This window comes from Ursus maritimus, unplaced genomic scaffold, assembly GCF_017311325.1.
Source record: "Ursus maritimus isolate PB19 unplaced genomic scaffold, ASM1731132v1 scaffold_1, whole genome shotgun sequence".
In the NCBI taxonomy this organism is placed as follows: domain Eukaryota; kingdom Metazoa; phylum Chordata; class Mammalia; order Carnivora; family Ursidae; genus Ursus; species Ursus maritimus.
Genome location: NW_024423343.1, coordinates 28,433,879 through 28,457,236, shown reverse-complemented (window position 1 = coordinate 28,457,236; position 23,358 = coordinate 28,433,879). Strand labels below are relative to the sequence as shown.

The window sequence follows — 23,358 nt, the reverse complement described above, 5'->3', positions numbered from 1 at the left end:
TAGTGGAGCCAAGAGCTTGTATAAATTTGGTTTTCAAGGAGAAATGAAAAATCAAATGGTAGTGCTTTCCACTGTATAAGAAAAAAGCTATTTGAGGACATGATTGAGTTAATAAAACAACTGTTCACTTAGAATTCTGCTGAGACATCCATTAGCTGACTTACCTTATCTTGATTGTAAAAGTCTCCGCCTTTATGCTTTCTCAGAGATGCCTGATCCATTGACCTGCAGGAGAAGCCCAGGATTTTCTAGTTCTCTCTGCAGAAGAATGAAGCCTCTGCTTGGGACCCTTTACCTCTTGGGGATCCTGGTTCCTGAGGGGCTGGGATATGATGGGTGAGTGTGAAGTGGGAAGAGGGGCTGACTATCTTGACTTAGATTGTCTAAATGGAAAGCTTTTTTCAAGATCAGTGTAGCTGGATTCTCCCCTCTTCCTACCCATACACACCACCATGAGATGAGATTAATAAAGTTTTATCATTCAGCATTACTGTTATAATCTTTGAATAAATGAATAAATAGCCAACATTTTCCAGCACAAAATATGATAAATACCAATAGATATGTCATATTTTGTGATTGAGAAAAGGAAATTATAATGAAAATTCTATATCCTTCATTTACAGTTTCACAATAGGTAAATCAGATTATTCTAATTTTTGAAAAAAATGTTTAAAGTGTTTAATATTTCACCAAGATATAGTTACTCTTAATATTTTTGTATAGATAATTATGTATTCAGTACTATTGCCAGAAATTTTCAGTTAAATTGTATTATAGAAATTTTCCTACGACATTCATAACTCATTTAAAACATATTGCAACCACGAATAATATTCCATCATTGCTACCCTATGGGGCATATGGTTGATTCCTACTTTGTCATTTTTACAAATGCCACGGTGAGCATCCAGCCACATGAAATTTCTTTCGCAAATCTTTGATTATTTTTTTAATATAAGTTAGAAGAAGTGGAATCCCTGGGTCAGAAGCTGAGAAAAATGTGAGGATCTTGCTATGCGTTGCCAAATTGCCCTCTAGAAAAATTGCATCTGTTTATGTGTGAAAATACCCAATTGATTTACTTTGCATTTTGTTGATTTCTAAAAAGGTTTAGTGTTTTGTCTTGATTATTACTCATTTTATTAGTCTAGAATATGTCTGCTCTTATTATTTGCTTATGTTTGTGTTCTTTCCTATTCATAATGAATTATAACTTACCTAATATTTAATATATGTTAAATTCTGTGTGTGTGTGTGTGTGTGGTGTAATTTTCATATAAAGTGTATGCTCTCCTTTGTTCACACATGGTTCACCCTGCCCATTTGGTATATCTCAGCAAACATGTGCGGTTGTAGTTAGTATTTTTTCTTCTGCTTCATGGTTAAAAGAATCTTGCAAAAAACTCACTCTCCCAGAACAGAGAAATTCACTCCGATTTTTGCCCTGGATGAATGGTGCAATCTCAGCTTATCTTGTAGCTTGATAGTCTGATTTCAGATATAAAAAGAGAGCCCACAATCTCCATGGCACTAAAACCTGTTTGGACATTGCCATCTCATGTTTTCCAACAGTTTACTTAGTTTCATTTAGGTACTGTGTTTATCTTTCTGAGATTCTTCATTCATAAATTAGAGACAAAGACTTTCATATATCACAGAGCTTTGATTGGGGAAAAGAATCACCTCGCTTAAAAATACAAAGAGCCTTACAACTCACACACTGAATGAAACTTACACATTGATCCCTGCCTCTGGAAACTTACTTTGAGAAAATAAACTAAGTATGGAAAGAGTTTTATGCACTGAGATGTAGCTATATTTATAACATAAATATTATATAAAATATTATAATATTTGGAAATAACAAAATGTCCCACATTAGGTTATGTAAACGTTGACATGTGATATATGACAATGGAGTATTATTTATCCATTAGAATAATGATTACAAAAAATTTTAATAGCATGAGAAAAGCCATGTTTTATGCTAAAAGCAAGATGCAGAATAGAAAATGTAATAAAATACTTAGAAAAATAAAAGAAAAAATAATGTACCAAGATTGGTCATTGTTATCTTTGGTTGGTGATTCCCCCCCCCCCACTTTTCCTTCAATTATTCTTTATTTTGTGAACATTCTTTAATGAAGATTTGAAAAAAAATGTTTTTCAAACCCAGGTTACATTATGGAAGTGATGTGGTTCAGGCAGTGGGACTTAGGGTGGCTTCCGTTGGGTAACTCAAGTGCAGCTTCGGACTGCACTAGAGGAAAACATTTTAAATCTTCTAGTCCTGGTCCTTAGTGGCTGCTTGCATCTTCATTATTACTAATAGAAAATAATGTCCACTTTTATATGGCTCTTACTAATGCAAAACATGGGTTACCTGACATTTTTGATACTCTGTTCATTACATATGATGTAATAATAGTCTAGAAAGTCTATGATTAACAAAGATTACAAGATTTGCAATATTTCTTTTGAGCATTTAGGGTGGTGGACTCTTATATTGGCTGCACACTCCCAATAAAAGTGTAAATCTGTAGAATCATTTGGGATCTAGCAATATGAACCAAATGCCTTGAAAATACTTGTCCTCTTTGACCTACTAATTCTTCTTCCTGGAATGTAGCGCGAGGAAATAATCAGAGATGAGCACAAAGATTTATGCAAAAAGTCATTAACTCCAGAATTATTTACAATAGCAAAATACCAAAAGGGGAAATAGATTTAATATCCAGCATAAATGACAATATTTAAGTAAATGATGCTATGTAATCTATACCTACTGTCAAATATAATGCAGTCATGAAAAATAATGTTTATAAAAAGTTTTCATTGGTTTGAGGAAATGCTTCTGGTAGAATATTATGCAATACAAAGGAGTGAATACAAAATTATATATAGATATAATCTGCACTGTTTTCAAGAAAAAATATGCAAAGATTAAAGATTGATGAGAAATATGCCAAAATATCAACGACTCAGGGAGGTGGGATTATTGAAGATTATTCCTTCCTTCTCTTTTCTGTTTTTCTCCTCTCCTTACTTTCTAAATTTTCCACGATAAGTGTATGCTAATTTTGTAAGAAGGAAAAAAAAGTTTGAAAATACATTACTGTCATGAAATATTCATATAACTGTATCCTTACGAAGTATTGAAAATACAAAATTTGGCTCAGTATTCATTAGATTCTTGCCTTTTTATACATTCCAGTCAAAACTCCACTAGACAATTTTAGATCTACAGTATTTATTAATAATGTACCCCAAAGGATCATTTTCTCTGTTAAACATTTTATGAATTCCTATTCATAAAGAATACACAAAGTACAATAATCTTTTCATTTGATTGGTGAGATGAGACTGGTGATAATTCGGGGGATTAGCCAGATTTTCCTCCCTCTCTACATGCATAATGCATCACCCAAGAAATTGCCTAGAAACAAGAAATTGCCTTTTCTAAGTATATAGTTTAAACATTGTTTGAACTAAGTATTTGGATTTCTGAGGTTTAAGTATTGTGTTTAATCTCATGTAAAAATGATAAGCACTCTTAATATCAGAGGTTTTCACTCAGATCCCACACAGTTTTTTTGTTTTTTGGGGTTGTTTTGTTTTGTTTTTGCATGTTACATGGACCTAGTCATTCAATGCTGGGCTTAGGAGACAAGGTACTTACACATTTGGCAGACATTAGCTGGGGGAAAACCAAATGTTGGTTCTTGATGGTATCCAGTTACCTTTAATTTCTTCCATTCCATTTGTGGAATTGTCAGGGAATACCAGCCCAACTGAAACAGGAATTCACTGGGACCAGCCCTGCTTTGCGTGTACTCACTTTCCTACCCCATTGAGTAGATAACTATGATAAATAAAGACCCAGACATTTGCTGAACCATCTCTGTCCCCAAAGTGTTATGAAAGCCTCTCTGATGATCTCATTTCTGGGCAGGACTGGCCAGGCAGGATAGCCAGTGTGAGGAAGGATGAAGGGAGGGCTGAAATGATACCCTTCTCAGTTGCCTCATTTCTTCTCCTCTCTCTTTTCTGAAAAAGCACGGAAATTGTTCTCTAGTGCTGATACTTGTTTTGCTTTCTTTGTAGTCCAAATCAGAGCTAGACAATTTTTTAAGTGGGCTAGTAAATAGTTTGTGCTGATTCTCTAGGGCATAATAAAAGCATAATTTAGCCTATGTAACAAAATCTTCAGAACAAAACAACGACCTGGGATAATTTACCTTAAGGATTTTTGTCAGGGTTAAATAAGTGTATATATATCAAGTTCTTTGAACAGTGCTGGCATGTGTAATTACTAGGACAACACTGGTTGTTATCACTGACTATGTTTAAGTTAGGAATTCTCCATTCCTTGTCTTCAATGCACTTAGTGTACCATTTAATTAGTAGTCAATCAGGCAATTTTCTTATCAGACTTCATGCCTTATTATTTAATGGCTGAGTTATTTTGCTTTTCATGTATTTATGTCTCTTGCCTTAAGCAGATTTTAAGGGCTGTAAGAAAGAAATCTACTTTTCTACTACTATTATCTATTACTGATTTTGCATACAGTACCAAGGGTTGTTGAATGGGTTAAATAAGAGGATAATATAAATGCTTTTATCATTGCCTACCATATAGTGCTCAATAAAGGTTAACTGGTATCATAAAATATATATATTTTCTGATTATTTGATAAAGACATGAACTGTGCTCCTGCAAATTTATGTGTAGATCGAATTTTTATTAAACACACCAAAGGTTGTACATATTTTCTTTATAAAATGATAATATGTTTTGTCAAACAGCCTCAGCATATTGCTTCCACCAGTATATATATTTTATATTAGAATTGCTCACTCTGAATGAAGCACTCTTGCTTATTTAACAAAAAATCAAATGAATGATTCATATTAGAAACAAATCCCTGAATAACATGGAGAAACATATTCCTCCTCAACTATTATAATTTTAATTACATTGTTTCTTTTAATCTCCTTCTAAAATTCATTTTCATTATTTTAGCTGATTATTTAGACAATCCTATCTCGTGATTTTCATTTGAACAAGGTAAATAAGGTAAAATTCATTCAACAGTGTAATAAAACATTTACAATTTTGAGGGTAAAGAACTTATTAAATCGAGAATAACAATTCTTATTAATATTAGCTACTCTTTTAAATATTAGTAACAATTAAAAATAATAAATGTAGTTCCAAGTTTAACGTCATAGAATTGTGTAGGGAAATTGATTTCTATTACAGTGGGTAATTGTGGTATATGGTGCTAAATGAACCAGATTAAAACATTAAAATTTAGGGGCGCCTGGGTGGCACAGCCACAAAATATTTTGATAGAATTAATTAAAACTCAAGTTCCATTCATAGCTACGTAACTGGATTGACTAAATTTTATTTTATTTTTTTTAAGATTTTATTTATTTATTCAACAGAGATAGAGACAGCCAGCGAGAGAGGAAACACAAGCAGGGGGAGTGGGAGAGGAAGAAGCAGGCTCCCAGCAAAGGAGCCTGACCTGGGGCTTGATCCCAGAATGCCGGGATCACGCCCTGAGCCGAAGGCAGACGCTTAACGACTGCGCCCCCTAGGCTCCCCCCAACACCCATTTCTAATAAAAACTCAGTAAATTAGGAATAGAGGGGAACTTCCCCAACATCATAAAGAGCAGCCAGCTACAAAATATTCTACAGTTAACATCATACTTAATGGTGAAAAACTAGAAACATTCCTGCTAAGATCAGAAACAAGGCAAGGATGTCCACTCTCACAACTGCTTTTGAACATTGCACTGGAAGCTTTAGCTAATACCATCTGACAAGTAATGGAGATAGAAGGTGTACAGACTGGGAAGGAAGAAATAAAACTGTCTGTGTTCACTGATGACATGACCATCTACGTAGAAAATCTGAAAGAATTGACAAAAAAACTCCTGGAATTAATAAGTAATTATAGCAAGGTTGCAGGACACAAGGTTAATGTACAAAAGTCAATTGTTTTTCTATAGACTAACGAGCAAGAGAAATTTTAAATTAAAAACATATTACCATTTATATTATCACCCCCAAAACAAAATACTTAGGTATAAGTCTAAGAAAATACGTACAAGATCTGTAAGAGAAAAGTTATAAAACTCTAATGAAAGACGTCAAAGGAGAACTAAATAAATGGAGAGATGTTCTATATAAATAGATAGGAAGGCTCAATATTGTCAAAAGGTCAATTCTTCCCAACTTGTTCTATAGATTCATTGCAATCCCAGTCAGAATCCCAGGAAGTTATTTTGTGGATATTGACAAACTGGTTCTGAAGTTTATATGGAAAGGCAAATGACTCGGAATAGCCAACACAATATTGAAGAAGAACAAAGTTGTAGGACTGACACTACCTGACTTCAAGACTTATTATAAAGCTACAGTAATTAAGACAATGTGTTATTGATGAAAGAAGAGACAAATAGATCAATGGAGCAGAATAAAATGCCTCGAAATAGACCCACATGAATATAATTAATTGATTTTTGACCAAAGAACAAAGATAACACAATAGAGCAAAATAGCCTTTTCAACAAATGGTACAGGAACAACTGGACATCCACATGTAAAAAAAAAAAAAAAAAAGAGTGAATCTAGACACAGACCTTACACCCTTCATAGAAATTAACTCAAATTAGATTATAGACCTAAATGTAAAATTCAAAACTGAAAAATGCCTAGAAAATAATATAGGAGAAAACCTGGATGACCTTGGATATGGCAATGCCTTTTTAAATACAACACCACGAACACAATCCATGAAAGAAATAATTAATAGCTTGGATTTCATTAAAATTGAGAACATCCGCTCTACAAAGATGATGTCAAGAGAATGAGAAGACAAGCCAAAAACTGGGAGAAAATATTTGCAAAAGACGCACCTGATGAAGGACTGTTGTTTAAAATAACTCTTAAAATTCAATAATAAGAAAATGAACAATTTGAGTCAAAAATGGGCAAACCGCCAGAACATACACCTCACCAGCAAAGATACACCAGTGGCAGGTATGCCTACAAAAAGATGCTCAGCATCGTGTTACTAGAGAACTGCCAGCGAAAACAATGGGACACCACCGCACACTATTAGAATGGCCCGAATCCAGAACAGTGACAACACCAAAGGCTGGTAAGGGTGTGTGGAGCAACAGGAACTCTCATACATTGCTGGTGGGAATGCAGAGTGGTCCAGCCACTTTGGAAGACAGTTTCTTGGAAGGTAGTTTCTTACGAAACTAAATATACTCTTACCGTATGACCCAGTAATCATGTTTCTTGGTATTTACGCAAATGAACTGGCAACTAATGCCCACACAAAGCCCTGCACACAGATGTCTGTAGTTTCTTTATAATTGCCAATTAAGCAATTAAGAAAGATGCCCTTTAGTGAGAGAATGGATAAAGAACTGTGGTACTTCCAGCTGATGAACTCTTCTACAACTCTAAGAAGAAATGAGTTATTAAGACGTGAAAAGACATGGAGAGAAGTTAAATGCATTTACTAAGGAAAGAAGCCAATCTGTAAGGCTATTCACTGTATGATTCCAGCTATGTGACATTCTGGAAAGTGCAAAACAATGGAGACAGTAAAAATATCAGTGGTTGCCAGTGGTTAGCGGGGGGAGGGATGAACAGGCAGAGCACAGAGGGTTTTTTGGACACTGAGACTGTGCTCTGATACCGCAATGGTGGAGGCATATCGTTATACGTTTGTTTAAACACATCGAATGTGCAACACCAAGAGTGAACCCTAATGTAAACCACAGACTTCGGGCAATAAAGATGTGTCTGTCAGTGTAGGTTCATTGACTCTAATAAATGTTAATATACCACTGTTGTGTGGTATATTAATAATGGAAGAGGGTGTGTGTGTGTGGAAACATTACATATATATATATGTATATGTATATATATATATATATATGATATTCTGTGTGTGTGTGTGTGTATGTATGTATGTGTGTATAATATTACGCAGCCGTAAAAAAGAAAGAGATTTTGCCATTTGCAACATGAATGGACCTAGAGGGTATAATGTTAAATGAAATAAATCAGACAGAGAAAGATAAATACCATGTGATTTCACTCATATGTAGAATTTAAGAAACAAACCAAATGAACAACAACAGCAACAAAAAAGAGACAAACACAAACACAGACTCAAATATAAAAAAAAAGTGATGGTTGCCAGACGGAAGGTGAAAGGGGGGATGGATAAAATAGATAAAGGGGATTGAGAGTACACTTATCATTACTGAGTAATGCGTAGCATTGTTGAATCTATGTTGCACATCTGTAACTGATAAAACACTGTATGTTAATCATACTTCAATAATGTTTTTAGAAATAATTTTTAAAATATTGCAGGCTCTTCAATCAGGCTGTCCGTTATTGTCTGTTATTGTCAATCCCAATAACACTTTCCCTGTGACTTGATTTCTTCATCTCTGAAAGGGGATAGTAAGAGTACCTATCTCAGAGTTTTCAAGAGAAGTAAATGAGATTTAAATTGCTTGAGTGTCTTGTAATACATTTCAGTTCAATAAATCTTAGCTATTATTTCTTATACAAATTTAAAAGCGTGTTTAACTACATCTTACTGAATTACCCAGCTTCCTTGCAAGATTGGAATCGCTGTCCTCACCTCACGTCGCCGATGAAGAAACTACGGTTTGGAGGGACTCAGTTGTTGCCCCAGGTCTCACAGTCAGTAAGTCACAGCGAGAAGACTCTAACACTGACTTTTCTCCTCCAAATCCTATTCACAGTGCTTTCTACCACCTTTCTCATCAGCTTTCCAATCCTCATGGTATTCTAGTTTCTTCACTGCTTTGAGTCTGACTTTCTTCTGCAGATCCCCAGCACAACCCAGACGAGAGGTTGTGGAAGAGACAGTGAGCCCGTGGAGAAGCCTGGACACCTATTCCTATACCAGCTATCACCCCATGGAGGAGGTGAGCAAGGACACATGGAGGGTGGTGTTGGTACAGCCTACTTTAGGATGGGCGAGGAATAGTTCACTGTTAATATCCATAGGTTAGAGAGTCTCAAAATGCGAAGTTGAGATTTGCCTGTGCACCGAGTGCAGGGGATTGCAGAAAATCATCTTTTGATCACCACCATCGAAGCTATAAATCCTGCCATATGAAATAAAAAGGCAAATCAACAACAGAAAGGAAAAGAACCCTCTAGCCAGTTTCGCTTCTGTGAGCACGGACTAAAATTAATCCTTGTTCTTGTTTGTCAGGTTGTCAGCCAGTTTAAGCAGGCAAGACCAATGTGTATATGGGGGTGGGACATGCAGTGGAGACGCCTTGTGATTCGATCACATTTAGCTGAAAATGTGGCATTTCTTGTAGGATGCGAAGGATGCAGACAGTAGTTCTTAAGAGGGGGAACATTTCTTTTAAAGAAATACTCATATCACTACTAAGATGAGTTTGGTTATTTTTGAAACTGGATACAGTAAAAAATTAGCTACTATATATGCATATTTGTGAGGTATGTGTGTGTGACTCTATGCGAAGCTTTTTTTGAAATACAAATTTCTAAACATAGAGTTTTTGGGTTAAAGGATAAGCACATCTAAATTTTTACATAAATGCACAAGTTGCCTTCCAAATAGGCTTTGCCGTTTATTCCCTCAGCGTTTGGGAGTATATTAATATTTTCCAGAATTTTTTTTTTAAAGAATGCAAGAATGAATTTACACATTCTTCTGTAACAATCACCCCCAAGTACTAAAGATTCTAAAAATTTGAACAAGGTCCAGGAAGGCTCATGGAAAGCTCATGCTCTGGTATGGGAGGTAGGTCATACCTGGCTTGACCACGTGCTCTGTGACCTTGACCAAGGCACCTAACCTCTTTGGTCTTCTGTTTCCTCACCTGTGAAACAGGAAATCAGTGCTGATCTTGCAGCTTTTCTGTGAGAGTAGATGGAATACACTACACTAGTTCTGATTAAACAAGAGATAAATAATTGCTGTTGTTGCACTGCTGCTTGTCGCCTGCCCAGGGCTTACGGCACCTTCATCTGACTCAGCGCATCAGAAAGCACACACGATACCCATGTGAGAATTTGTCGTTCTCTTCATTCGACAGAACTGGACTGAAAATACTCCACTGACATATTATTACTGTTATAATAATGCATTTTATCTACAGATATTCCATGTTAAGATGAATGTCAATCGAGATACTAAAATTTTCAAATAGAATATTTATTATCCCAAATTAATTATGGTTGTTTACCATAACGCTTATTGTAGAGATATTTCAACTACACAGAAACTGGGTAGAGGACTATCCTGTCATGTGTTGATGACTACCTTAATATATCTAATGTTTATGAATTCCCTCGGTCCAGTCACCATTACAGAACCCCACATTATTGACTTACAGGTGAAGGTATAAAACCCTTCCTTTCCAAGCATTGTGTAAGACTTTGAATTAATTCAACATCCATTCAGGTCTCTTCAAATGAATCGAAATGATCAGTTTGGGATTGATTTAGAAACTTCTATTGGCATGTTCTGTGAAGGGCATACCCAACTCTTCTCTAATCTTAGATCCATGGGCATTGGCAAAGGATATTGTTGGGATCCAAAAGGATCCCCCCAGATCAGCCTGCCTTGAAACTGCTGGCACGATTGGGTGTCACATGGAAGTCTAGAGGTGTGTGGCCATTTGAAGGATATGATGTTTCTGAAGTGTTCTCAGTGGATTATTGAAACTATTAATGCTCAATAACTTACTTGTAAAGTTCAATAGGGTGCTCTGAGCTTGGGTGGCAGAGTCGGTCTTTACAGAAATCAGCGTAGCTCATTGGGTTAGTCTTGTAGTTTGTTTAGCCCACAGTCGTAATGTAGAGCGAATAGTCCAGAGTTCAGTATCTTAATGAGAGAAGCAGTTATCTTAATTAGAGGCAAGCAAACGATTTTCTTATTGATATCCACAGTCCTCCCTGGCTGTTTCAGATCTATCAGTGGATGATCCAGATAAGTGAGAAGTACGCGGGAGTGGCAACAATGCATTTCCTAGGAATGACCTATGAGACCCGGCCCATGTATTATTTGAAGGTGAGTGAAAAGACTGGGACTTCCCTTAATTACTTAGTTCACTGCCCTCTTACCACTTATTGTGGACATGTTGATTTACAAAGCACATTCTCAAATTTGAGAGTTATCTAAAACTACAAAAAAATGTATTGGCTCTGAAATCGAATTTACCTGGGAGTTGAGTGAATGGCTAACATGTTAAGCACGGGGCGTGGTGCCTGCATACCTGATTTTCCATAGGCCATCAAACTCGGAGCTGAGTCAGCCAAAAAAGATATCTAAATATCCTTTGCCTGGGGCATATTTTAAAGAGTGGAATTGGTATATAATAAAGAAGCAATAAAGATAAATATATAATCAAATACATGTATTCATAAAAAGGGTAATTGTAAGAAGGAATGAAGGTAAAAGGTGGGTTAGGAAATATGCTGGCTGGATTAGGAAAATGGGTGAGGGTCTAGGAAAAAAGCTCCTTGAATATGATGGATCCAGTCTTGTCTTTATCCCAATTTGTTAATTTCTCACTGATAAAGAGCCTTCATCAGCCCAGCTCCCAGTGGCTTTCAGTGAACAGCTCGGTCTAGGCCATTTACATTCAAAACAGATGTGAGTGTGACAAGCTTGGGAGTGTTCACCCCCTCTTCTCCATCAAAGAGAATCCACCAGCCAGGTTAATTCCTACCCGGCCCACCTCTCTGAAAGAGGAGGGGATCTTTCTTGCTGGAGTGAGGCTCCAGGGATGCGCAAGAAATGGCACAGGGAGAAAGGAAAGAAGACTGGGTTGACGGGAACCGGAGAGCGGTGGGCATCTCTCCCATCGCCCCTGCCTCATGCTTGGACTCACAGAGTGGAGGAAGAAAGGGGCCTGTAGGAGAACAATAAACCTGATAACTTTGCACAGCGGGTTATGATGATAAACAATTGCTTGGTAATAGAGCACGGATGTCCCCTCCAGATCAGCCGACCATCTAATAACCCCAAGAAGATTATTTGGATGGACTGTGGAATTCATGCCAGGGAATGGATCGCCCCAGCTTTTTGCCAATGGTTTGTGAGAGAAGTAAGTGTCTTTAGCTTTCTCGTAATTGTTAACCGCCCAACAAAATACCTGTCACATCTTAGCTATTTAGAAAGCATGCTTCTTTCTCAGGTAGGCAATGCAGCTCTCTACTGAGTTACTCCTTCACCCCAAGGGAAATGGAATTTATAAGTAACTTCGCTGAAGACTGAGGTATTTTGATCTCTTTCTGGTGTATCCGCAATAATTTATACTGGAAGGTAAACAGCATATCTAAGTGTAGAAGACAATACATGGTTGAACTCAGAGATGAGTAAAGCCTGGTGTTGCCTTTTTCAGAGAGTCTTGGGCAAATTTTCTAACACCGGGACCCCTAGTTTGTCACCTGCTGAAGGAGCTTGGAAGGGCCTCTACAGGGGCTCTGTGGTGCGGATGAAGAGATTTGGCTTGTGGAAAATACCTAGCTCAGTGAATTGTTACATATTAGCTACACCCTATAAGGTACTTTTGTGTCAGTCTTTTCAGAAACCACAACAGAAGGAAACCCACAAGGAGCAGTTCTCAAAGCCCGGTTCCTAGACCAATAGCATCTACATAACTGGGAACTTGTTAGAAATGCAAATTCTGGGGCTTCCCCTCACTACCTAATGAATTCCGGGGAGGGGGAGGTGGTGGGGGAGGAGAGCTAGGCAATGTAGGCAGTGTATTTTAACAAGTCCTCGCAGTGATTCTGATGCAAAATAAAGCCTGAGAACCACAATCATAACAAATAGGACAACCGAGGCGGGGTTGGAGAGCAGCAGGGTAGAAGTTCCATGTGCAATCACCTCTTATAATTAAGGTGAAAGTGTTAGAAAATTGAAAAAAGACCTCTTCCCCAGAGCATTTCAAACGTTTCTCTCTTAAATTTCCAGATTCTACAAAACTATGAAGACAACCCAAGGATAGGAAGGTTCCTTAGAAACCTGGACTTCTATGTGCTTCCCGTTCTTAACATAGATGGTTACATCTATACTTGGACAACAGTGAGTACATCGAGCGTGGTTCTGGGCTGAGTCCATGAATTAGATCTTGACTCAGGTTCATTGTTCTGACCTCAGTCATTGTAGCAACAGAAACGTTTTGTGGCCACGTAAAGAAAGAAGCCCCATTTGGGATGAAAATCAACTCAGTATTGTTAAGCCAACAATCTACATCAAGTTCAGAACGGAGAAAGTGGAGGCCTTGTTAGAGTTGAAATCCAGCACATGTTTTGATGTTCGTTTGTTTGTTTTTGACATATTCCCAGTTTTGCAGCCAGACTTAAATTTTCTCCAAGTCCACCTCCTTCAAGTTTGTGGACTGCCTGTCAGATTGGTATTAAAGTCATATACAACCCTGTAACCCCCTGGGTTTGAAGCATGAGGGGCACAAATTATATATAAATTCTTTTTTTAAATTTTTTTTATTGTATTATGTTAGTCACCATACAAATTATATATAAATTCTAACCCAACATTCATTTTCCACTGTGATCATTCACACAGGGGGCAAATATCTCATAAAGTTTTTAGTTAATAGAAAACTTCCTCTGGGGGTGCCTGGGTGGCCTTGTGGGTTAAGCGTCTGCCTTTGGCTCAGGTCATGATCCCACGGTCCTGGGATCGCGCCTGGCGCATCAGGCTCCCCATTCAGCGGATTGCCTGCGTCTTCCTCTCCCTCCGCCCCTCCCCCACTCGTGCTCGTTCTCTCCTTCTCTCTCAAATAAATAAACAAAAAAATCAGAAAAAAAGAAGAAAGAAAGAAAGAAAGAAAGAAAGAAGAAAGAAAGAAAAAAAGAAGAAAGAAAGAAGAAAGAAAGAAAGAAAGAAAGAAAGAAAGAAAGAAAGAAAGAAAACTTCATCTTTAAAATGTCTCCAAAGCAGATCAGTCCACAAACAAGAACCCCTGTTTCTGGAGAGTATCCGTTCCTCCCTTTTCCCCTTTGCTCCCCCAAAAGCGGTTCCAGGGACCCCTGTTCCTGCAGCAGCCTTTCGGCCCTGGTGTGATTCAAAATCTTCCCTCCGAGCTTGTCTGGAGAAACTTGTCTTCAGGCTCATCTCCACTCATCAGTCTTCTGCTTCCAGAAATGTATAGAGACCATCCCCGATACACCTGCAACGGCCTTTTTCCATCTGCCAAGCTATTTACCTTTCATCCTGTATCACTTGGACATAAAAAATGAGTCTCTGACGCTTTCCCTGAGTAAGCAGATCACGTCCACCGGGCACTGCCGATCTGCTCGGAGGAAAGGGCCATACTCCCTCCAATCCGTTGGTGTACGTGTAGAAACGCTGGGGTTGGCCAGATGTGCCTGTTGTTGAGTGTTGCTGGCCCATCTGTGAGACTAAAAATTATCCGCACAAGCTTTGTTATGTTAAAGGCAAATTTTCCAGACAATCCTAGGGACTATTTTTTATGTTCAGGGCCACCCACTCGTCACCAACACTGTGATTTATGAGACCTTAGAACAGCAGCATTTCTATGTTTCTCTGTTACAGGATCGGCTTTGGAGGAAATCCCGTTCATCCCATAATAACGGCACATGTTTTGGGACAGATCTCAATCGAAATTTCAATGTGGCCTGGTGTAGTAAGTACACATTTAGTTGATGACTTGATGAGCAAAAAAATGGAGAAGAGAAGCTAGGACAGAGGTGAATTACTGGAGATATAACTTTCAAAAAGAGACATCTAATTTTGCACAGCTCTCTGGACTTCTTGACCAGTGTTCTTCCCCTAAGGGATGACATTGTCCACGCAGGAAGAACCAGCAACACTCAAGTGTGGGACCCTTTTCAAGTGGGATTGGCTAAGCAAGGGCAAAGAAGACCTAGATCCAAGCGAATATGTTTGAAATCTATCACTTTATTTTTAAATATATGAATTTTCACAAAGAGAAGAAAAAAAATCAGAGAATTATCCTTGCAGATTATTTTTATTCCAGGGAGGCAGGAGTAAATAAGGCAAACATTTCCTTCTCCTTAAGGCATGTTCATGTTTCCGAATCTCAACGTGCCCAGTGGATCAGAAGCAAATAGAGAGGCAGAAATGGTTAAGAGCAATCTGATTAAAAACCAGATGGTAAAGGTTAAAATTCAGACTTGGCGGCTGTGTGAGCTTGGAAAAATCGCTTCATCTTTCTGCTTTAGGTTCTCTTATTTAAAACGCGGGCCGCAGTCCTACCATTCAATCAGTAGGTTGTTGTGGGGATTTGATGAGTTGCCACAGAGGAGGGGCTGACTGCCCTCCCAGGGGGTACAAGGTGCTCAGCAGGTGGTCCTTATGATCGTCCCTGAGGAGAACAGACGGCTGTGTCCTTACAAAACAGCTCTAAGGAGACGGAAGCCAGTAAGACAGTGAGAGCGACTTAGGCCAGTAAGGCTATGCCACAGCCTGACCTAAGACCCCAAACATCTATTTCACGGCCCACCACAGGTGTAAGTAAAAGATTACTGAAAAAGCCATTTCATTTTGCACCTTCCTTTGTGGGCCATGGAAGCATGGAGTTTGTCTCTAAATCGAATGTCAGCCCTCCTGCCTTTCTGAGTTCCTCCTTGAATGACTACTCTCGTACACCCATTTAACCAGAGCTAACTTCCACAAGCCAGGGCAAGCCCCGCTGCCACCCGCAGGTTGCCCGGACCAAGGGTGACGCCTTGCCCTCAATCTGTTCTAAACGGCTATCATGCTGACGACGTCGTGGTTTTCTGTCTATTCCAGAGACCGGCGCCTCTGAAAACTGCCACGATTTAACATTCTGTGGGACCGGACCAGTGTCGGAACCGGAGACGAAAGCTGTTTCCCGCTTTGTCGAGAGCAAGAAGGAGAGCATCGTGTGCTTCCTGACCATGCACTCTTACGGGCAGCTCATTCTCACGCCTTATGGCTACACTAAAAATAAGTCCAGTAACCACGAGGAACTGGTAAGACCATTGCACCAGAGCCTCTACAAAAGCCTCCGTGGGACCCTGGCTTTCCTTTCCCTGGGTTCCTTTTTCAAGATTCAGGCTCCAGCCCTGCTTTTGTTCTCTCTGCGTTTCCTTATTTTCTTTCTTCTGCTTTTTACACCTTGCCAGACGCCTGCTGGGAAGGCTTCAGGTTAAATGCTGCTTTACCTACATTAATTAACTACCTGTTTCATGAAGTGTCAAGTTGGGAGACATCTTAGGTATTCGTCGATAATATAAATGAGACGATTATGTTAATAATCTGCAGGAATGTGCTTTCATTTCTGTAAATTCTCTTGAAGCTCCGTTCAGCAATTATAGCTTTTGAACCGTGCTTTAAAGAACTTGCCAGCTGTTAGTGGAATATGGCATATCTAAAATAACATGGCTAAATAATGTCTGCTCTCTTCTCTGCTAAACACAATGCTTTATTTTCTTCTAAACTCTGCTTCTAGTATTTGCTTAGGGAACTGTGTAAGGGGACGTGCCGGCGGGGTCCGAGCCGGGCTGGGAAAGTGTGCTTCGTTATATCCAGGTCCTCTGAAGCCGGCTTACCCAAGCACCAGGCACAATTGCTGGAAAGGACCGGTCTCTTCGCCCTTTCGCGCACCTGAGGACAGCAGACACAAATCAAAGGGAGGGTAAATTTAGAACTGTTGTCATATTTGTTATCTTTTTTTAAAACACTATTTTTTTCTATGTTTAATCACGGCAACATTCACATAACCTAAAATTTACCGTCTTCACCATTTTTAAGTGGACAGTTCAGTAGTGTTACGATGTTCACATTATTGTGCAATTGGTCTCCAAAACTCTTTCATCTTGCACAGTGGACACACTATACCCATTAGAAACAACGCTTGGTCCCCGCGGCTTCTGGAGACCACCATTCTACTTTCACGTTCCATGAATTTGACTGCTCTAGATGCCTCACACGTGAGGAAGCATACAGTTTCCATCTTTTTGTGACCGGCTTAGTTCATTTAGCACAATGTCCTCAAGGTTCATCCATGTTGTAGCATATGTCAGAATTTCCCTCCTTTTTACCGCTTAGTAATATTCCATCATATGTATGTATCACATTTTCTTTATCGGTTCATCTGTCCGTGCATATTTGAATTGTTTCCACCTTGGGCTACTGCAGATAATGCTTCTAAGCACATAGGTATACAAGATCTCTTTGAGATCCCACTTTCAACCTTGGGGGTATATAACCAGAAGTAGAATTGACGAATCATATGACAGTCTGTTTTTAATTTTTAGGGGGACAATCATACTGTTTTCCATAGTGGCTGCACCATTTTCTATTCTGACTAACAGTGCACAAGGGTTCCAATTTCCCCACATGCTCATCAACACTTGTTATTCTCTGCTCATCTTTTTTATTTTTTTAGAACAAGCCCCTCATTATCAACAAATGCTGGGATGGATGGAAGCTAAGCTCACTCTGTTCTTGAGGTCACAGAGGCTTGGGGACCCACTAGTTCTCTTACCTGTCCTGTCCCTCTCCCACTGGAGCATGACCCGGAGAACACATGTCTGGGCGCAAAAAGAAAAACCACTATTGATCCTTGCTGAAGGGAGTTCTTCCCCCAACAACCAAGAATATCTAGTAGTACCCCAGTATCTTTCTCACAGTGTTTTTGGACATTTGAACTATGTGATCATTTTGTAAGATGTGGCAATAACTAACATTTGCTTAACACTTTGCAATTTACAAAGGGACTTCGGGACCGGTATCTCATCTGACCCGATGACAGCGGTTGGTAGAGCCCGGGTTGGAATTTATGTCTTCAGACTCCAGAGGCTACATTCATTCAGCCTCTTCATACTGCTTCTCTGCTCGAAAGGGCATGCGACTTCCTACCATCTTACATGTCCAGATCACTGTGTCCTATTTCCTCCTATTCCCAAACTCTAGAAATTTCATTTCTTCAGCAAAGGAAACTGCAGAAACAGAGATTTTAGTTGAGAAGCCCAGAACCCATTTTATTTCCCAGTTCCTGTGGTATTTGTTGTAGATGTCTACTTTCTGCTCAAAGGGGTATGTGACAAATACGAATGGACTACCAAATACAGGCCACTATAGATCTTTCACGGGCTAGGTCTTCCACCAACAGAAAAAAGCAGCTTGTAACCCCTGGATTTTTCTTTTTCTTTTCTTTTCTTTTTTTTTTTTTTTAAGAATTCTGTTTCCTTCTTGGCTCAGGAAGACAGATAGCACATGACCATTTTGCAAAGTTTGTATTCAAAGGTGAGAGGGTTTTGTACTATTGGCTCTCTGGTTAGAGCCCTCTGGCCACAGACTAGAGGAGGCAAAAAGGCAGGAGAGACCTGTGGCACTGACATCGCCATGACTGGAAGATAACTTGAAGGTGGGGATTACTGAGAACACTTTAGTGCTATATGCAGAAATGGGCACATTGAATTGAGAAAGGGCCTTCCAGTTCTGTATCTCTTACAGTCTCAGGTGTTGAACAGTTCGCATTAACATTCATCTCCAAGACTTTTCATTAAAAAGACAGTGTGACAATTTTGCCGCCTATGTCAACTTCGTTGAAGCTAGCTAGCAGTGGTTTTAGGTTCTTATGAGTAAGCTTTGATAGAGTGCACAAAGACACAGAATCAAGCCAACAGTTGAAGGAGATCTCCATTTTTGGTACTATTTACAATTACCAGAGACCAGTAATTAATCTCTATATATTTACAAAACCAAAAATTTATAGAAATCATGATAAATATTATCCTGCATGATAGACAACTTGGCAATCACTATGTGGGGGAAACATAACTATATATAGCCCTGTTCTAAATTGCTTTGGAAATTAGAATAGCTATAAAAATTCTAATGTTTTAAATGCTGACATTCTTTCCATTTGAACTCTTCCCATATCAACTTCTAGATCCCATCCCAAGCTCCTTCCTCCCACACACATGCCAGGGCCTTCATCAAACTTTTTGTGTGTCTCCCTGTGAATATATGCCTATAGGAGACTCTCTGGGAGTTATTAAGGAGGCCTGAGGTCTTTAGAAATATAGATTATGTACTACTGGCAAAAGGATTATTATTTTTTTTTTAAAGATTTTATTTATTTATTCGACAGAGATAGAGACAGCCAGCGAGAGAGGGAACACAAGCAGGGGGAGTGGGAGAGGAAGAAGCAGGCTCATAGCAGAGGAGCCTGATGTGGGGCTCGATCCCAGAACACCGGGATCACGCCCTGAGCCGAAGACAGACGCTTAATGACTGAGCCACCCAGGCACCCCAGGGTTTTTATTATTTTGACTAAAGTTCCTTTGGGCTGAGAAGAAGGGCAGCAGAGAAATTGGCTCTCTGTGGCCATGCAGTATAGTGTCAAAAGGAGAGAGAAGACTATTCAGGAGGTCCACCCCTAAGGATAGAAGTCAGTCTTCAGATTTTATTTCATCTTCTTGGAAAGGGACACAACTGTATACTTCTCATATACCTTATACTTCCTACTCTTACCGACCTCCCCGTAGTAATCTCTAATGGAATAATTAAAAAAAAAACCAGAATTTCTTGTATCAATAAAGAAGAGGAAACTAGGAAGACTGTTTCCCATCCCACAGGATGTGAGGGAAAAGAATTACATCGGATAAAAGAAGTAAAGGTTGGCAATCAGAAGAAAGAAATAGTTGCCTGGGGTAAACTGCAGAAGAGAAAAAAAAATGCAAGAGCCATTTGGAAGGCAATGGAGCCTGGAGTTGATGCCTATAGCCCAAATAAAAGTTAAGGTCCCACGTGGACCACTTAGCATGGAGTTTCATTCAGAGAAATGAAGAAACATATGGGAATTAAAAATAATTAAAAGCAATTCATGTCTCTACCAGACTTTGAAGGAACTTCAAAAGGGATTGTAGCTGGTAAAATCATAGCAACTCTTTCCCCCACCCCGCCTCGTGCTCTTCATTTCACTCACAGATAGCAACTACCCTGACCTTTTCTCTTCACCCCTCATTTTTACGTCCTTAGCAGAATTCATCTCTCCAGAAATCTTCTTTCTGACTCTCTTCTCCTTCTTATCATTCTCTCTTCTGTCTACAAACAGCTCTTATACCTCTTTGCAGTGTGAATGATTCAAACCAGCTTTATTTCACGCACTTCTCAAGCCCTTCCTACCCATCATGTCAATTCTGGACAACATGAGCCCAGGCACTAAGCCAGACTTAGAAACTTTTTTCAGGAAAAGAGAGAGAAGGTGAATGGCCCAAGACAGAATTCTCAGTAGTGAGTAAAAAGGAGGCAAAACTTTTGAAAATATGTTCAGTTGAATGTTTTTTCTTTTATCTTTGCCACACACAGAAAGTCCCAAGTGCCCTCAGGATGCTGCTCACAGCTGCTGTATGAGACCTACCGCTACTTATTCCCTTTTCTGCTCCTCCTTTTGAATGTCACCATGCCGATCCCTACTCTACCCAAGCACCACTCTGTCACACCCTAGAATTCAACTGAACAACGCAGGACAATGCAGGCCCAGGAAGCTTTAAAGTTAGACTCATCACTAGTCAGAAGTCAGGGGAGCTGACGCACCTGCAAAAGCAGTAGGTTGCCCTAGGGGGTAAAGAAAGCAGAGGTGGGCCACAGTCCGGGCAGGGAGTGGGCAAGGGGATTTGGGTGGCGTTTGTGTAAAGTCTAAGGGGAAGTATTAGCGATTCTGGGGTGGGGAATACTTAGAGAAGACTACTGAAAGACTGTTGAAAGGGTATGTGAGGAAATTTATCAGAAGTTTAATAAACACAGCCAATACACTTGGATCTCTCAGTGCTAGTGGCTCTGATCTCAGGATAAGGTTTGCAGAGATCGAGGCTGAGACACTAGAAATCATTCAGTTCTGAGTGATTTCCAGTGTAGTCAGGTGACACCGTGGTAGGTGTGGGGGAGTGTGTAGCTTCCAGCTCTGAAATTCTGTAAGCCCGAGAGAGATAAGTATCAAATACCTATAAGGGAAAATAAGAAGGGAGTTATAAGAGAAGTATGAACAAAGGGCAATGGTGGGGGGAATGGGGAGAGAAGGGATTTAGTTGGGGTGATGAGGAAAGGCCCCATGGAAGAGTCAGCGTTTGAAAAAGTCTTTTGAGGTTGGGCAGAACTTCAACAGGCAGAGAAAAGAAGTAAGGCATGCCAGGTAGAGGGAATGTCCAGAAAAAAGGTAGAAGAGTCTGTGGAAATGGGCATGTCTGGGGAACAGTGGGAAAACTGGAGTGTGACTATCATCTGGGGTAGGGTATAAAGAATATGGTGTTGGAAAGGTGGGTTAGGGCCACATCATAAAGGATATCAAATGTGAAACTGAGAAGCTTGTGGTTAATTCAGTGGGCAATTAAAAGGATCATGATCGCAATTCTACTCTACCAAAATTCACTTGGAGTCCAGAGAGGATCGATTGGGATAAGGATTGATGAGAGGAAGGGAAACGTACTAGAAGACAATAGTCCATTTCAGAGGTAATGAGACTAAAATAGGGTGATGGTGCTGGAAATGCAAACTTGGTAACCAGTTGAAAGAAGGAGAATCAAAGGTGACTGTAGGATTTTACTTGTGCTTGGGGGAGCATGGTAAGTCAGAAATATGGAAACCAGAATGGCTTTATTAGTGGGGGAATGATGAAATTGGGTGTGAGTGTGTTGAATCTGAAGTACCAGGAGGCTACCTAGGTATAGAGGCCCAATGGGAAGTTAGAAAGATGGTCTGGAACTCTGGAGATGGATTTGGACAAAATACCCAACCCTCTGGATTGTTGGATTTATTTTTAACACCAGATATCTGTCTCTGCATTTCCCACCTACAGATCCAAGTTGGACAGAAGGCAGCAAATGCATTGAAAAAAAAGCATGGAACCAATTATAGAGTTGGATCGAGTGCAGATATTTTATGTAAGTAGCTTTTCTTTGCCTCTTCAATAGTATCTAAGTCACAAAAGAAGCCAGTGGACTTTGGGGAGTGGGGTGGGCAGGAGAGGGACGGAAGAGCTCCTGGGGTCAACAGGAAGTTGTACAAATCAAAATGACCAAGGATAAAAGGGAGTCGGTACAAATCCAGAATTATGCTCTCTAGGGATAAGGTGTGAGCTAACAGAAAAAATTAATACCCTGGCTCAGACCAGGATTCCTTCTGGCTTCAGTTAAAAAGAGCTCGCAAGTGAGAAGGTACAGGAGTTAACAGGAAGGACGTTTTCCAGTGACCCTTGGTCAGTTGGTTCAACTCTCAGAGGACCTATCAGGCTGAGAAAGCAAAGCAGGTGGGGCCTGGAGAAAGGATCTAACACAGAAAGGAATTTAGTTAAAAGGACAGTGCACAGCTTCCCCTGTCCCCAGCCACCACTTCCTCCACCCACCTGACGACCACCGGGGTAACATTTGCATACTATTTTCCTTGTTGCTCATTTTGCTTCTGTTCCTTTATGTGTCAGTTCTTGCTTCATTATACTAGGTTGTCCAGTCTTTGATTCAGTGGAGAAACTTTAACCAAACTTCCACTATGTGCCAAGCATAATGCTAGGTATTCGGGGAGGTGGCGAGGGGAGACAGAATAAATGAGACATAATTCCTGCATTACAGGGTTTCATAACAATGAGAGGGAGAAGACAGCCATCCATGAATCCTTAATATGAAAAAGTTCGTTCATGTTGCCGCACTGAACTTTTATTCCCTGAAATAGCCATAGACACCTGTCCTTTCGCAGGATAACATCTGCCTCTGCCTTCGCGCTTTTGTTTGTAGATACCACATCAGGGTCTTCAAGAGACTGGGCTCGGGACATTGGGATCCCCTTCTCATACACGTTTGAGCTGAGGGACAATGGTACATATGGATTTGTCCTGCCAGCATCTCAGATTCAGGCCACCTGCGAGGAGACTATGGAGGCTGTGCTCTCGGTCCTGGATGATGTCTATGAGAAATACTGGGACTCAGACAGTGCTGGAAAGGTGACATCTACTGCCGTGGGGCTGGGCCTGCTGGTCTCCTTCATGTCTATTCTCTGAGTGTGTCCTACCCAGGCCTGCTCAGCTGCAATCGTGAGAATGTGGCTGCAGGGAAGATGTTTGTCTGAGGTTAAGGAGGAATCAAATAATTTAAAGACACTTTCCATTTCAATAAAGATCAATCATGTTTGCATTTTCATGTGTGTTTTGCTGGTAATTAATTTTTATTACTTTAAAAGAGTATACTAATTGTCTTTCTCTGCTTGACTTATTTCACTTAGCATAATCCCCTCCAGTTCCAGCCATGTCGAAGCAAATA

General features: G+C 39.7%; 1 protein-coding gene across 1 annotated transcript; it reads left to right on the top strand.

The window, feature by feature from the left end:
- Positions 1-268: 268 nt before the first annotated feature.
- Positions 269-23,103, top strand: CPO (carboxypeptidase O). Its single transcript, XM_008687417.1, has 9 exons — positions 269-336; positions 8,906-9,005; positions 11,030-11,131; positions 12,066-12,170; positions 13,043-13,153; positions 14,648-14,738; positions 15,869-16,071; positions 21,906-21,990; positions 22,837-23,103. The coding sequence occupies exons 1-9, from the start codon at positions 269-271 to the stop codon at positions 23,097-23,099; spliced, it is 1,128 nt and encodes a 375-aa protein (XP_008685639.1). The 3' UTR covers positions 23,100-23,103.
- The last annotated feature ends 255 nt before the right edge of the window (positions 23,104-23,358 follow it).

Excerpts from the sequence above, each read along its gene's own strand:
- CPO (XM_008687417.1), top strand. The coding sequence starts at position 269 with ATGAAGCCTCTGCTTGGGACCCTTTACCTCTTGGGGATCCTGGTTCCT. Across the intron at positions 16,072-21,905 it reads CCAGTAACCACGAGGAACTG|ATCCAAGTTGGACAGAAGGC; the intron begins GTAAGACCATTG and ends TCCCACCTACAG. Across the intron at positions 21,991-22,836 it reads ATCGAGTGCAGATATTTTAT|ATACCACATCAGGGTCTTCA; the intron begins GTAAGTAGCTTT and ends TTTTGTTTGTAG.